Source organism: Martes martes (assembly GCF_963455335.1).
Source record: "Martes martes genome assembly, chromosome: 2".
In the NCBI taxonomy this organism is placed as follows: Eukaryota; Metazoa; Chordata; class Mammalia; order Carnivora; family Mustelidae; genus Martes; species Martes martes.
In genome coordinates, this window is record NC_137889.1 from 15,132,409 (window position 1) to 15,145,320 (window position 12,912).

At 45.4% G+C, this 12,912-nt stretch overlaps 1 protein-coding gene across 1 annotated transcript in view; it reads right to left on the reverse strand.

Annotated features, from left to right (window-relative positions):
• CENPU (centromere protein U) overlaps window positions 1-3,484 on the reverse strand; it is a 31,371-nt gene extending 27,887 nt beyond the window's left edge. Inside the window, exons 1-2 of the mRNA XM_080797586.1 lie at window positions 3,345-3,484; window positions 33-81 (exon numbers count right to left, since the gene is read on the reverse strand). Of these exons, the coding sequence (XP_080653712.1) occupies window positions 33-81; window positions 3,345-3,385 (90 nt within the window). The 5' untranslated portion in view covers window positions 3,386-3,484. The remainder of the gene's footprint in view (window positions 1-32; window positions 82-3,344) is intronic.
• Between the last annotated feature and the right edge of the window lie 9,428 nt (window positions 3,485-12,912).

Sequence of the window (12,912 nt, forward strand, 5' to 3'; positions counted from 1 at the left end):
GAGAATCACATTAAAATATGAAGAGAACTTACATCTTTTGCAGAATGCGTTCTTCCTGCAGTGTTCTTTGAAGGTCTCACACTATTAAACAGCAAAAACACAAATAGGAAATATTTAAAATAACTGGGAAGCACCCTAACTTGCAACCCTTTCTAAGCATTTTTTCTCCCCAAATTACATTTCTTGCTAGTAGCATGGATAGTGCATACCCATTGAAAGTCAGGTTATGGCCAAATCCTTCCAGAAAACAACCCGTAACTCACACGTTTTTTTTTTTTATTTTTTTTTAAAGATTTTATTTATTTATTTGACAGAGATCACAAGTAGGCAGAGAGCAGGCAGAGAGAGAGAGAGGAAGGGAAGCAGGCTCCCTTCTGAGCAGAGAGCCCGATGTGGGGCTCGATCCCAGGACCCTGAGATCATGACCTGAGCCAAAGGCAGAGGCTTTAACCCACTGAGCCACCCAGGCGCCCCACTCACACGTATTTTTTACAGGTCAAATCCTACCACTGGTATAGAAAGTCGCACACCTGTCTGCCTCAGGGACACAGACATTCTCCATCCTGCTGCTATCCTTGCCCCTGAGGACAAGTCAATAGCAGCGACTGACCGTTTTTGGAGAACTAAAAAGGGAGGTCCACCGGCATTTACGAAGCACCTGACACCCGTTCCACCCCGTGTCTGGCTCTTGGGCGTATATTTTCTCATTTGGCTCTAACAGTCCTATAAAGCAGAAGTGAATCCCATATTGCAGATGTAGATTCGCCCAAAGCAGCACAGGGCCAAGGAGAAGCCAGCATTAAAACGTGCATCGGTTCAAATCCAGCTTCCCACTTTCCGCTGCCTCATGCCCCTCCACTGGGCCTTAGCATAAAAGGATAAAGCTGTAGATCTTCAGGCTTAAAGTAAACAAGATGGAAAAACAGGGACTAAAATACGAACTGGAAATAAGAGTCATGGGAAATACCACCGCCAGTGAATGGGTATCAAGTATCCTTTGCACACCAGGCACTGTAGTAGGGCACCGGGGATGCTCTGGAAAATTCCATACCCAGTCTCTTACTTTACAACATGCCACGCAGACACCCGTCGGTGGGTAACAAAATCAGCTTAGTGTGTCTGAATCCGTATTTGAGTACTGTTGTATGTGATATAATTTCAAACTTGCAGAAAAATCACAAGTATAAGAACATTCCTATCCTTCACCCAGTTTCACCAATGGTTTACATTCTGTCTCCTATGCTTTCTCTGTGTGTATATGTAAATTAGAGACACCATGGACCTCTACCCCCAAATAATTGTGTGTCTCTAAGAAAGAGAGCGTTCTATCGCATCCTCACAGTACAATTTCCAAATTAAGAAAATAAACACTGATATGATTATATAATCCACAATCTATATCCAACTTTCATTCATTGCCCCATCATGTCCTTCAAAATTTTTTTCTGCGTTTTCAAAAAGGAAATAAAAAAATATAAAATATAAGATTACACTGGGGATTGTATTGCATAAACTCTTTGTTGTTCTGCATGTGTGGAGAGCACATTTATGTACAGTGATGTAAAATATTACTGTGAATCACAAACGAAAGGGCTGAACTCCTTAGAGCTGTGGTTCTCAAACTTTCTGGCTCTTAAACTTCCCAGCATCAGAATCACCTGGAGGGCTTCAAACAGACCGCTTGGCCCCACCCCCAGAGTTTCTGATTCCCCAAGCCCAGGATGAGAGTCTGCACTTCTAACAAATGCAAGGAACCCCACCTTAAGAACCTCTACTTTAGGGGCGCCTGGGTGGCTCAGAGGGTTAAGCCTCTGCCTTCGGCTCAGGTCATGATCTCAGGGTCCTGGGATCGAGCCCCACATCGGGCTCTCTGCTCAGCAGGGAGCTTGCTTCTCCCCCTCTCTCTGCCTGCCTCTCTGCCTACTTGTGATCTCTCTCTCTGTGTCAAATAAATAAATAAAATCTTTAAAAAAAAAAAAAAAAAAAAGAACCTCTACTTTATTGGATTCTCAGCTCCCAAGAAGAAGGTAGAACAGGTATTCTAGGATTCAGAAAAGTGACTTATCAATGCTCATACCGCCAAGTAACAGAAATAGGACTAAAACCCAGATCGCCTAACTTCTTATCCTCCTCTCCACTGGCTCCGCCTCCTCGGTGCTTAAGAAAAAGTCAGGTTTCCTCCTTACCTTAGGGTAGGAGCAAGGTGAGGTTTCCCAAAGACGGAAACTTCTGTGATACCATATGTAAGATTTTTGGTAGATTTCAGGAGTCTCAAAGGCAAGAATGTTTTATGTGTGTATGTGCGCGTGCGCGCGCGCACACACACACACAGAGAGAGAGAGAGAGAGAGAGAGAGAGAGAGAGGAAGGGAAGTTGGGGGAGAAAAACAAAAACTACCTGGCCTATCTGAATGAGTTTAACTTTCCTCAGGTGATGTTAAGGCCCATATTCTTTCCCGATCCTCCCCTCTACTGGGAGAGTCTTCCGTTCTTTCCCAGCTGCAGGAGTTTAATCCCAGTTTATGCCACCTGCCTGCTGTCCTGCTCCAGCCTTTCCCCCTATGCTCTGCTCGGCTTACCTTCCACAGTCAGCTGGCGTCTACAAACGCCACCTTCTCCAGGAAGTCCTCCCACCGCCCAGGAGCTCCTGCACGTATGTAGGACCTTGTGTACCCACTGCAGCGAGCGGAGACCCCTTTAGCCAGGACCACTCCGGGCCTTTGGATGCGCTCAAGACACAGCCAGCCAGATAGTTGTCAATGAATCCACTAAAAATAATATTTTGGAGAGTAGTTTGGCAGCCTGTAATTAAATGCATGCCCTTTTTGAGAAACAGGCAAAAACCAACTGCTTGACCCATTTTGCAATGCCCTTTTTAAAATAACAAGCAGCAGCTTGGTCCCCCAGCTGGAGATGAGGTTCAGCTTTTAAGGTCTCTTATAAAACCACCAGGGTCTTGAAAATAAGATACTGACTTACTGACCAGCCACAGTGCAAACGTTTCTAGAATGTAAAGTCTGGCAAGCAGTTGGCACTCGGCGAGCTATTGTAGGGTATTTTGTTTCCAAATATTTTGAGTCTACTTTAGACTACACCCACCCACGCAAAGCTAACATTAGCAAACGTTCTTTTGCACCCTCCAGGCACAGTGTTCAGCGGTTAACTCCTCAGTCTTGCGGCAACCCCACGTAGTCGGGATTATCATTCCCGTTTTACAGGTGGAAACCGAGGCCTGAGCGAGTACCGCGAAGCAGCACGAGCAGCTTCGAGAGGCACAAACGCCGCCGCAGAGGAAAGAGATAAAACCTATCCCGGGTCCCGGTCGTCACCGGCCACACAACTCACCCGCCCCGCCCCGGGTACCGTATCCGCCGCGACGGGGCCATCAGACTCTACCCAGCTCCCCGCAGACGCGGCCCACAAAGCTCCCGCCAAACCCCGCGCCGCTCCGAGCAGCCAATCGCAGCCGAGCACGCTCGCCCGCCCCTACGCCCCTCCCCGGAGCCCGTACTAGAGCGGGCCCCGGGGCTCCGCCCCGTCCTGGAGCGCGAGGGAAAACCAGGTCTGGAATTCTGGGAAAGCTGGAGTCTGCGCCTTACAACCCATTGTTGATGATCTCTGAGACGGCGCCAGTTTGCCGGGCTTTTCCTCCCACCCGTGCGCCGCGCCAGTTTTCCAAAGCTGCGCAGTTCCTGAGCCTCGTGGGCCCGCCCCTGGGGCGGGGAAGGGGAGGAGTCGGAGCTGAAAAGAGGTGGTGCGCGCGCCCTGGGTACTGGATCCAATTTCCGGAAGGAGCTCCTGGCTCTTAGGCTCCTGGGCAGCTAGAACGCTGCTTTGCCCGAAAGGCAGGGTTTGACCCCGTTGCTGCCCTCAACCAGCTGTATGAGCTCCGCGTATAATTTTACTTCTTTTTCAGTTTCCTCAGTGCAAATGGGAAGGGCCCCTTCTGGAGCTAATATTCTCTTCTATTCTTTTCTTCGTTTAAAAATGTATTACCCTGCAAACGAACGTTGGGCCCTTACCACACAGTAAATAAAAATGAACTTAAAATGGATCAAAGACCTAAACTTGAAAACTATACACCTCTTAGAAGAAAGCAGAGCAAAAACTTCATGACATAGAATTGGGCAATGAGGGGCTCCTGGGTGGCTCAGTGGGTTAAAGCCTCTGCCTTCAGCTCAGGTCATGATCTCAGGGTCCTGGGATCGAGTCCCACATCTCTCTGCTCCGCGGGGAGCCTGCTTCCTCCTCTCTCTCTGCCTGCCTGTCTGCCTACTTGTGCTCTCTGTCTGTCAAATAAATAAATAAAATCTTAAAAAAAAAAAAAAAAGAATTGGGCAATGATTTCTCCGATACATGCCAAAAACACAGCTGAGATGATGAACAAGTTCTGCAGACGGAGAGTGGTCCTTGGTTGCCTAACCTGAACGTACTTAACTACGGTTAACATGTGGAGTTAAAAATGATTAAAATACTGAGTTTCGTGTTATGTATATTTTACCACAATAAAAAGTTATAGCATATTTCATGCACACAAAAGAATAAGTATACATAGGGGCGCCTGGGTGGCTCAGTGGGTTAAAGCCTCTGCCTTCGGCTCCGGTCATGATCCCAGGGTCCTGGGATCGAGCCCCACATCGGGCTCTCTGCTCTGTGAAGAGCCTGCTTTCTCCTCTCTCTCTGCCTGCCTCTCTGCCTACTTGTGATCTCTGTCTTCAAATAAATAAATAAAATCTTTAAAAAAAAAAAAGAATATACATAATGTAACGCTAAAAAAGAACACCCATAGGGCACCTGGGTGGCTTAGTTTGGTTAAACATCCCACTGGTGATTTTGGACTCTGGTCATGATCTCAGGGTCATGAGATCCTATCCTCCCCACCCCACCACTAACATGGGCTCTGTGCTGGGCGTGGAGTCCCCTCAAGGTTCTCTCTCTCCCGGATGCCTGGGTGGCTCAGTTGGTTGGGTGTCTGCCTTTGACTGGGGTCGTGATCCCAGAGTCTTGGGATAGAGTCCCACGTGGAGCTCCCTGGTTGGTGTGGGGCTTAGCGGGGAGTCTGCTTCTCTCTCTGCCCTTTCCCCTGCTCATGCTATCTCACTCTTTCTCTCAAATAAATAAATAAATAAATAATCTTAAAAAAAAAAAAAAAAGATTCTTTCTGTCCCTCTCTCCCCACTCTCTCTCAAAAACAAAAACAAACACCCATGTACTCATCGCTGGATTAGAAAATAAACCATTATCTCCCCCACCCCAACAATAACCACTCATCTGACTTGTGTCAGACCCACAAGCACAAGGCTTATAATGCTTTTCCCAGAAAATGGAGCTACCTTGATAAATCCCTAAATAATGTATGAATTACTGTATGGCTCTAAACTTTCTGTAAATGATATTTGGTGTGTATTCTGCAAGTGTTCTTAATCAAAGCTATGATCTGCAGATTTAACCACATCAACGCATGCAGCTGTAATTCATTCTTTTTAATTGTCTTTGTAATGCTTTAAGTAACTATTCCACATCTTATTTCTCCATTTCCCAGGTGTATGGATACATCAGTTGTTTTCAGTCTTTTTGCTCTTACCAACAATGCAGTGCTAAATATTCTTGTGTCTCACATGACATCTGTCTGAGAGTCTAAGGATAGACTCAGTAGTAATATTCTCATCTCACAGGATAAGGATATTTTCAGCTCTACATGATAATGTCCATTTGTATACCTTGTTTGGTAGACTACAATTTAAAACCCCACATCAGCAGTATATAAAAGTCCCCTTGGCTCCATATATTTTTCAGCACTGAGAGCTTTTGAGACTTTTACATTTTTACCTAACTAGTGAGCTGATGCTATCCTGTTATGTTTTTGATTTGCATTTTCCTTAAGCCCCTTATCTTTCCATGGTTTATAGGCCCTCCCTGATGCCTCCTTAGTGAAATCACCCCACCCAGGAATTATTTGTGCAATTGCCATTGGAGAGTAAATCACCTCTGAGGAATTGAAAGTACCTCCCTGCTGATGGGTGGAAACAGGGTTCCTGGAGCCACAGAAATCTCAGGATTTCCTACCACCCTAACGAGAGTGGATAGGTAGCTCCATTTTCTGGGAAAAGGGTCGTGGCTCTTGTGCTTGTGGGTCTGAAACAGAACAAAACAAAACAAAACTGCCCAACCGGCAGGACAGGAAATTGTTGAGCACTCTGGATGAAATAAAAACTCAGCCCAAGTAGGTTTAAAAAAATAAAAGGAATTTATGAGCTTGTGTCCAGAGGTAGGCTGGCTGTCAAGCTCAGTTTGACCTGGAGATCTGACAAGCCATCAGGGCTCTGAATCCATTTTCTCACTCTCCTTGTACATCAGCTTTTTCCTTGGGCTGGGTATATCATCATCAGTATCGTCAGCACCATCATCACCACCACCACCATCATTATCACCATCATCACCATCATCACCATCACCACCACCACCACCACCACCACCATCATCATCGCTTGGATTTATTGAGCATTGACTATGATCCAGGCATTGTTCTAAGGGTTTAGTACTTATTAAAACCTCTCAATAACCCTATGTGGTAAATACTATAATCCCACCTTACATATTAGGAAACAAAGGAGCAGCCCCACAGGCGGTTAGTGGTGGTGCCTGCATTAGATCTTGGGATTTGGGTCCAGAGCCGGCACATGGCAGCTGTTCCAAGTCCGTCATTCAAAGAAAGAGAGTGGCTATATCCAGCATTCCCAGAAAAAGGCCTGAGCTTTTATTCTAATTCGTCCAGCTTTGGTGACATACCTACCTGGGTGAGTCAGAGTTCTCCAGGGAAACAGAACCAATAGGAGGTACACACAAACACACACATATCTCCTATAAATGTGTATATGTATATTTATACAGATAAAATAAATCTCTCTTTCATGTATATGTATATAAAAAAGAAAATACCCAACTGTCAAGACAGGAAGAAGTTCAGCACTCTGGATGGTGTATTTGTATACATCTACACAACAGAGAGATTTATTCTGAGGAATTATCTCACACATTCAATTGTGGAGGCTGGCGAGTCTACAACGAGAAGGTAGGCCAGCAGCCTAGAAGTTCAGGTTAAGAGTTGAGGTTGCAGCCTTAAGTCTGAATTCTGCAGGGCAGCAGGCCGGAAACTCAGGCAAAATTTCTAGGCCACAATCTTGAGGCAGAATATTTTTTTTTATCGTGGGCAAAATTCCAGTCTTTGCTCGTAAGGCCTTCAACTGATTGGGCAAGGCCCACCCACACTCTGCTCTACTCAAAGCAGAACGGCGAATAAATCGCCCTACTCAAAGTCTACTAATTTAAAGATTAATTACATCTAAAAGATGCCTTCACAGCAGCATCTAGACAGCTGTTTGGCCAAACACATGACCCCTGAACCAATTCCTGCAGCCAAAGAACTGGAATACACTCGCTAGTGTCCAGGAAGCACATGGGTTCCTGTTAGAACAGCGGTGGTTGACAGGGGTTGGAAATTGAGAACGTAGAAAATGGATGGTGTGGACACAGACAGCTGAAATCCTCTGCAGAAACCTGCCCAGGCTGGCAGAGCTAGTCATAGGGAAGGCAGGATTCCAACCTGGTCGTTCTAACGCCAAACTCACATGCTGCCCTCTCAGTTACACTGTTAGCTTAGAGCAGTGATTCTCAAAGTGCATGAGGGAAAGAGAGAGGAAAGGGGGCAGTTCCCGGATCTCCCAGGCGTGCGTAGCACGATAAAGCAGTAATACCGTAACATGAAGAAGACTCTCAGTTGTTCTGGTCAAAGGGTGGGTGGGAGGGATGCCAGGGTGGCTCAGTCGGTGAAGCGTCTGCCTTGCGCTCAGGTCATGATCTCAGGGTCCTGGAATCAAATCTTTCTTCGAGCTCCCGGCTCAGTGGGGAGCCTGCTTCTCCCTCTGCCTGCCACTCCCCCTGCTTGTGTGCATACTCTATCTCTCTGACAAATAAATAAATAAAATCTCAAAAAAGAGAAAAAAAGAAAAAAAGAGGGTGGGTGGGAGCCGTGCCTAAGACTTTAGTGTCCAATGACAATCTCAAAGCCTCCATGGTTATTTGTACCGCTGGGGCAAAGATCAGAACTTGCATGAGGGTCTGAACATAGAAAGCCAAGTGCGGAGCCCAGTCTGGGGGGAGGAGGCGAATACCACGGCTCATAAGAAAGTAAGTGAAACATGGGGCAGGGGACTGGAGGCTGGCACCTGGGGAGGGGAGAAGGGTCAGTCAAGGGAAGAGGAGAAGCCCTGCAGATCAGAGAAGCTGTAGCCAAGGACAGATCCAGTTCCTGGGAAACTCACTGTGAAGACAATGGCAGATTACTTTTCAAGGAAGCCACAGCCCATATTTTCTGTTTTCAGATGGTCCCTGATGGATGCTGTCCCCCAACACCATTAACCTTTTGTGCATGTTTGTTAAACTCAACAACTTTGTCTCCGTGTACCTAGGGAGGTTGTGAAGGATTAGGGCCAGGGGCCAAGATGGGGTGAGTTGGAAGGGGGCTGAACACGCAGGAGTGGAGGGAGCAGGGCCCTCACCCCTGCAGGTAGCCTGGGGCAGTGTGAGCAACCGGAGGAGGAAAAGTGATGGTGGAGAAGCTGGAGGACATCCTCATGGGTGGGTGGGCAGGTGGGTGGGGGCCCTTGGTTATAGAACATACTTGCATGTTTGGAAAATGAAAAAAAAAAAAAACCCGCAAGTATTGCTTTTATAATATACATGCAGAACATGAAGACGTATAAAACATCTTGGACCCTGGGATGAATGGAGTGGCTGGGCATGAACACTCCCCTGTGGAAATCAATATATCTTCCCTGTGGATTTGGGTGATACATATTAGCTTTATGTTTTAGGATATATTAGTTTAATATTTTAGGATTATTAGTTTGATTTCTAAATAAGAATATAAACGGGAATATTATTATTTATCTTACAGGTTTGTCATAAAGATAACAGGTAAAGAATACAGTAAAGAATAAATAAAGTCTGTATATACACATATATACACATATATATGTGTGTGTATATATATATACACACACATATATATAAAAAATAGCCATTTGTAATGGATTTTGTAATTTGTTTTGTAAGAATACAAATTTTCGCCAGGAGTTTAAGGAATTGCTCCGACATTGCTTTGGTTCTTTTTTTTTTTTTTTAATTTAAATTCAAGTTAGTTAACATATAGCAATTGCATTACTAGGTATTTATCCAAAGGATACAGAAATACTGATTCGAAGGGGTCCATGCTCCCCAATGTTCATAACAGCAAGATCCACGATATGAAAAGAGCCCGGATGTCCATCAACAGATGAATGGATAAAGATGATGTAGTATATAGTACAATGGAATATTACTTGGCCATCTAAAGGAATGAAATCTTGCCATTTGCAATGACGTGGGTGGAACTAGAGTGTATTATACTAAGTGAAGTAAGTCAGAGAAAGACAAATACCATATGATTTCACTCACATGTGGAATTTAAGAACAAAACAGATGAACATAGGGAAAGGGAAGAAAAAATAAAACAAGACAAATTCAGAGAGGGAGACAAACCATAAGAGACTCTTAATCTCAGGAAACAAACTGAGGGCTGCTGGAGGGGAGGGGGGTCGGGGATGGGGGATGGAGTAACTGGGTGATGGGCACTGAGGAGGGCACTTGATGGAATGAGCACTGGGTGTTTTATGCAACTGACAAATCATCAAAATCTACCAGGAACCTAATAATGTTCCAGGTAGATTTCCAGGAATGTTTCCAGGTATGGTAACTAAGCTGAATTTAAATTAAAAAAACAAAAACCAAAGCAATGTTGGAGCAATTCCTAAAACTTCTGGCAAAAATCTATATTCTTACAAAACAAATTACAAATGGATATTCCACTTCTGAAATAAAAAACAAAAACAAAAAAACCCCAACTTACCCTTTCTTATAGGGCCTCTGCTCTTTTTTCAAGTTAGCTTTTCTGTTGAACTTCACGTACAGAGATGTGGCCACCGGAGGGCAGACAAAAACTGGGCCTGGAGGTTTGAAAATGTGATTAGAGACTGGAGCTCGTGTATTCAGATGTTGTAAGAAACAAAGGGGAGGTGAACCATGAGAGACTATGGACTCTGAAAAGAAACAAAATAGATAAACACAGGGGACGGAAGGAAAAATAGAATAAGATAAAAACAGAGAGGGAGACAAACTATAAGAGACTCTTCTTTTTTTTTTTTTTTTAAGATTTTATTTATTTATCTGACACAGAGAGACAGACAGCAAGAGAGGGAACACAAGCAGGGGGAGTGGGAGAGGGAGAAGCAGGCTTCCGGCAGAGCAAGGAGCCAGATACTGGGCTCCATCCCAGGACCCCAGGATCATGCAGGATCATGTAGGATCATGACCTAAGCCAAAGGCAGACACTTAACAACTGAGCCACCCAGGTGCCCCACTGAAAGAGACTCTTAAGACTAGGGAACAAACTGAGGGTTACTGGAGGGGAGGTGGGGGATGGGGTAACTGGGGGATGGGCATTAAGGAGGGCATGTGATGGAATGAGCATATAACACCCAATTGGGTGTTATATACCCAATGCTCATTCCATCACATGCTTATATGCAACTGATGAATCACTAAATTCTACCCCTGAAACTAATAATACACTGTATTTTAACTAGATTGAATTTAAATTTTAAAAATTTTAAAAATTAAAAGTAAGTCTGTTCAAGATGAGTGAGAAGACTACATACCTTTCTTCTTTTTTTCTCTTTCTCTCTCTCTCTCTCTCTTTTTTTTTTTTTTCGAGACAGAGAGAGAAAGTGAGCAAGCACGAGTTTGGGAGAGGGGAAGAAGGATTCAATCCCAGGACCCTGGGATCATGACCTGAACCAATGACAGATGCTCAACCAGCTGGGCCACCCAGGCACCCCAAGACTACACATCTTTACTACCTGTTGCTCAACTCATTTTTCCTTGCCCCACTGTCACTCCCGTAAGTTTCCCTAGAGGCAAAGGGTGTGATTTTCTATTATGGAAAAGAAAACACAGAAAGTAATTTCCTTCTCAAATTTTCCTTCTGTGTTTTTTAACTTCCTGCAGCACCTATGAATTACTGGGTGCACAGATTAACCCACTACACTTGGCCGTTCTCTTCAGGAAGAAACTCAAGTCGTTATCTGTTTTAAACAGACCAACTGCTCCACATCTGGGACTATGATGCTGGGAAACTAACCGAAAACGTCCCAGGAGGGCAAGGCCGGGGCAAGGGAGGAGGAGACCTCGGCTTAGATATTCCCTTTCAGAAAAAGAGGAAATAAAACTCAGAGAGGAAGTTTTATTCGGTGTATTTTAAAGTTGGAAGGCAGAAAGATTTTCCGTTGTGGCAAACTGCAATGACGTTAGATCCCTCCGCGTGTCACAAGCTCTCTGGCATTTCCCTGGCTCTGATCCCACTGCTGAACTTACTTGCTCTGCCACCAACGTCCTACTTTTTCCAGACCTAACTGGCACCACTCCTAGCCCAGCTGAGATCACATGGCTAGTAGGTCTGACCCCTGCATCAGGACCTGCCGTGTCACATGTTTCGGATTCCATTCCCGGCTCCCTGCAGGCTTGGGTCTGGGGCAGGAGCATTCTGGCAAAATTCAGGGTTTCTCCAGCCCAGCAATCACTGATTCCGACCTGCAGAGGAATTCATTTTATAACTCAGACTTGTAAGAGGAACCCATGAGCACCTAAGCAGAGAAAGAGAAAAAAAGAACACCCGCCAGGAAGAGATTTTTGTAAGAAAATAAGAGACATAAAATTTCTACAATAGAAATTTGTCTCCATGATTTGCTCTCAAGCTGTGGTCCAAAAAAAAAAAAAAAAAAAAAAGAAGTTTCTAAAAACAGTTTTCATCCTTGTAATGACCTTGCTCACTCTGCCACGACTTTTGGGCGGCCTGACAGCACTCAGAGTTGTGTAGCTGACTTTGTCCCCAGAGGCCAAGGAGGCAGCTGGTGCCCTTACCTCAGGGATCCTTGTCTGCTCAGCTGAGAACAAAACAGCGAAAGAATCAAGGTGCCATCAGCCAGACCACCTCAGGTCAGGCCGACAGGCTTCCCTCTCAAACCCCCAGGTGACACAAAAACCTTCTTTTTGGAACCTTCTGTAGGAGTAAACAGCTCCCCCCTAGCACACTCCTTCTGGCTGCCACCCTATGTCTCACAAGCCAACTTACTCACCTCTTTATTTAACCTTGTCACTTAGCATAAAGAAAATCATGACCAGCTACCCCACCCCTCCACCTCACACCACTGCCAGGACACAGACGTGCCTGACTTTTTATTTCCTGGGCTTGGAGAATAGGAGAAGACTTCCTAGAGGAAGCGGCATTGACCGTCTAATTGGAATAAAGGTATAGGAGTCCATGAGGCCAAGGTAAGAGAGTGCTCATGTGCAAAGGCCCAGTGGTGAGCAAGAGTGGGATGCATTCTGGGAGTTAGAATACATTCAGTGTGGCTGGCACAGAGTTGGGGAGGTGGCAAAAGATGAAGCTAGAGATCCAAGCAGGGGTCCCCCCGTTCTTTGCTCTTCAAGGTGTCACGCACAGACCAACAGCATTGGCATCCCCCGAGAAACCTATTCAAAACGTACAATTTCAGGTCCAATGCCAAATGTATTGAATCCAAATCCAGATGGACATTTTAAGCTCCCCAGGGGATCTGATGCACAGCTGGGAAGCGCTCCTCTAAGCGTAGGAAGCTGTGCAGACTTGGGGGCAAGTGGAGCTTTCTGAAGGTTAACACAGGGGAACCACGTGATGGGCTGGGGGTGTAGAAACTTCATCTTGGCTGCGAAGTAGAGGAACAGAGGGTGAGTCAGTAGAGACCCACAGAGAGATAGGGAGGCCAGTTCAGAGGCTGGT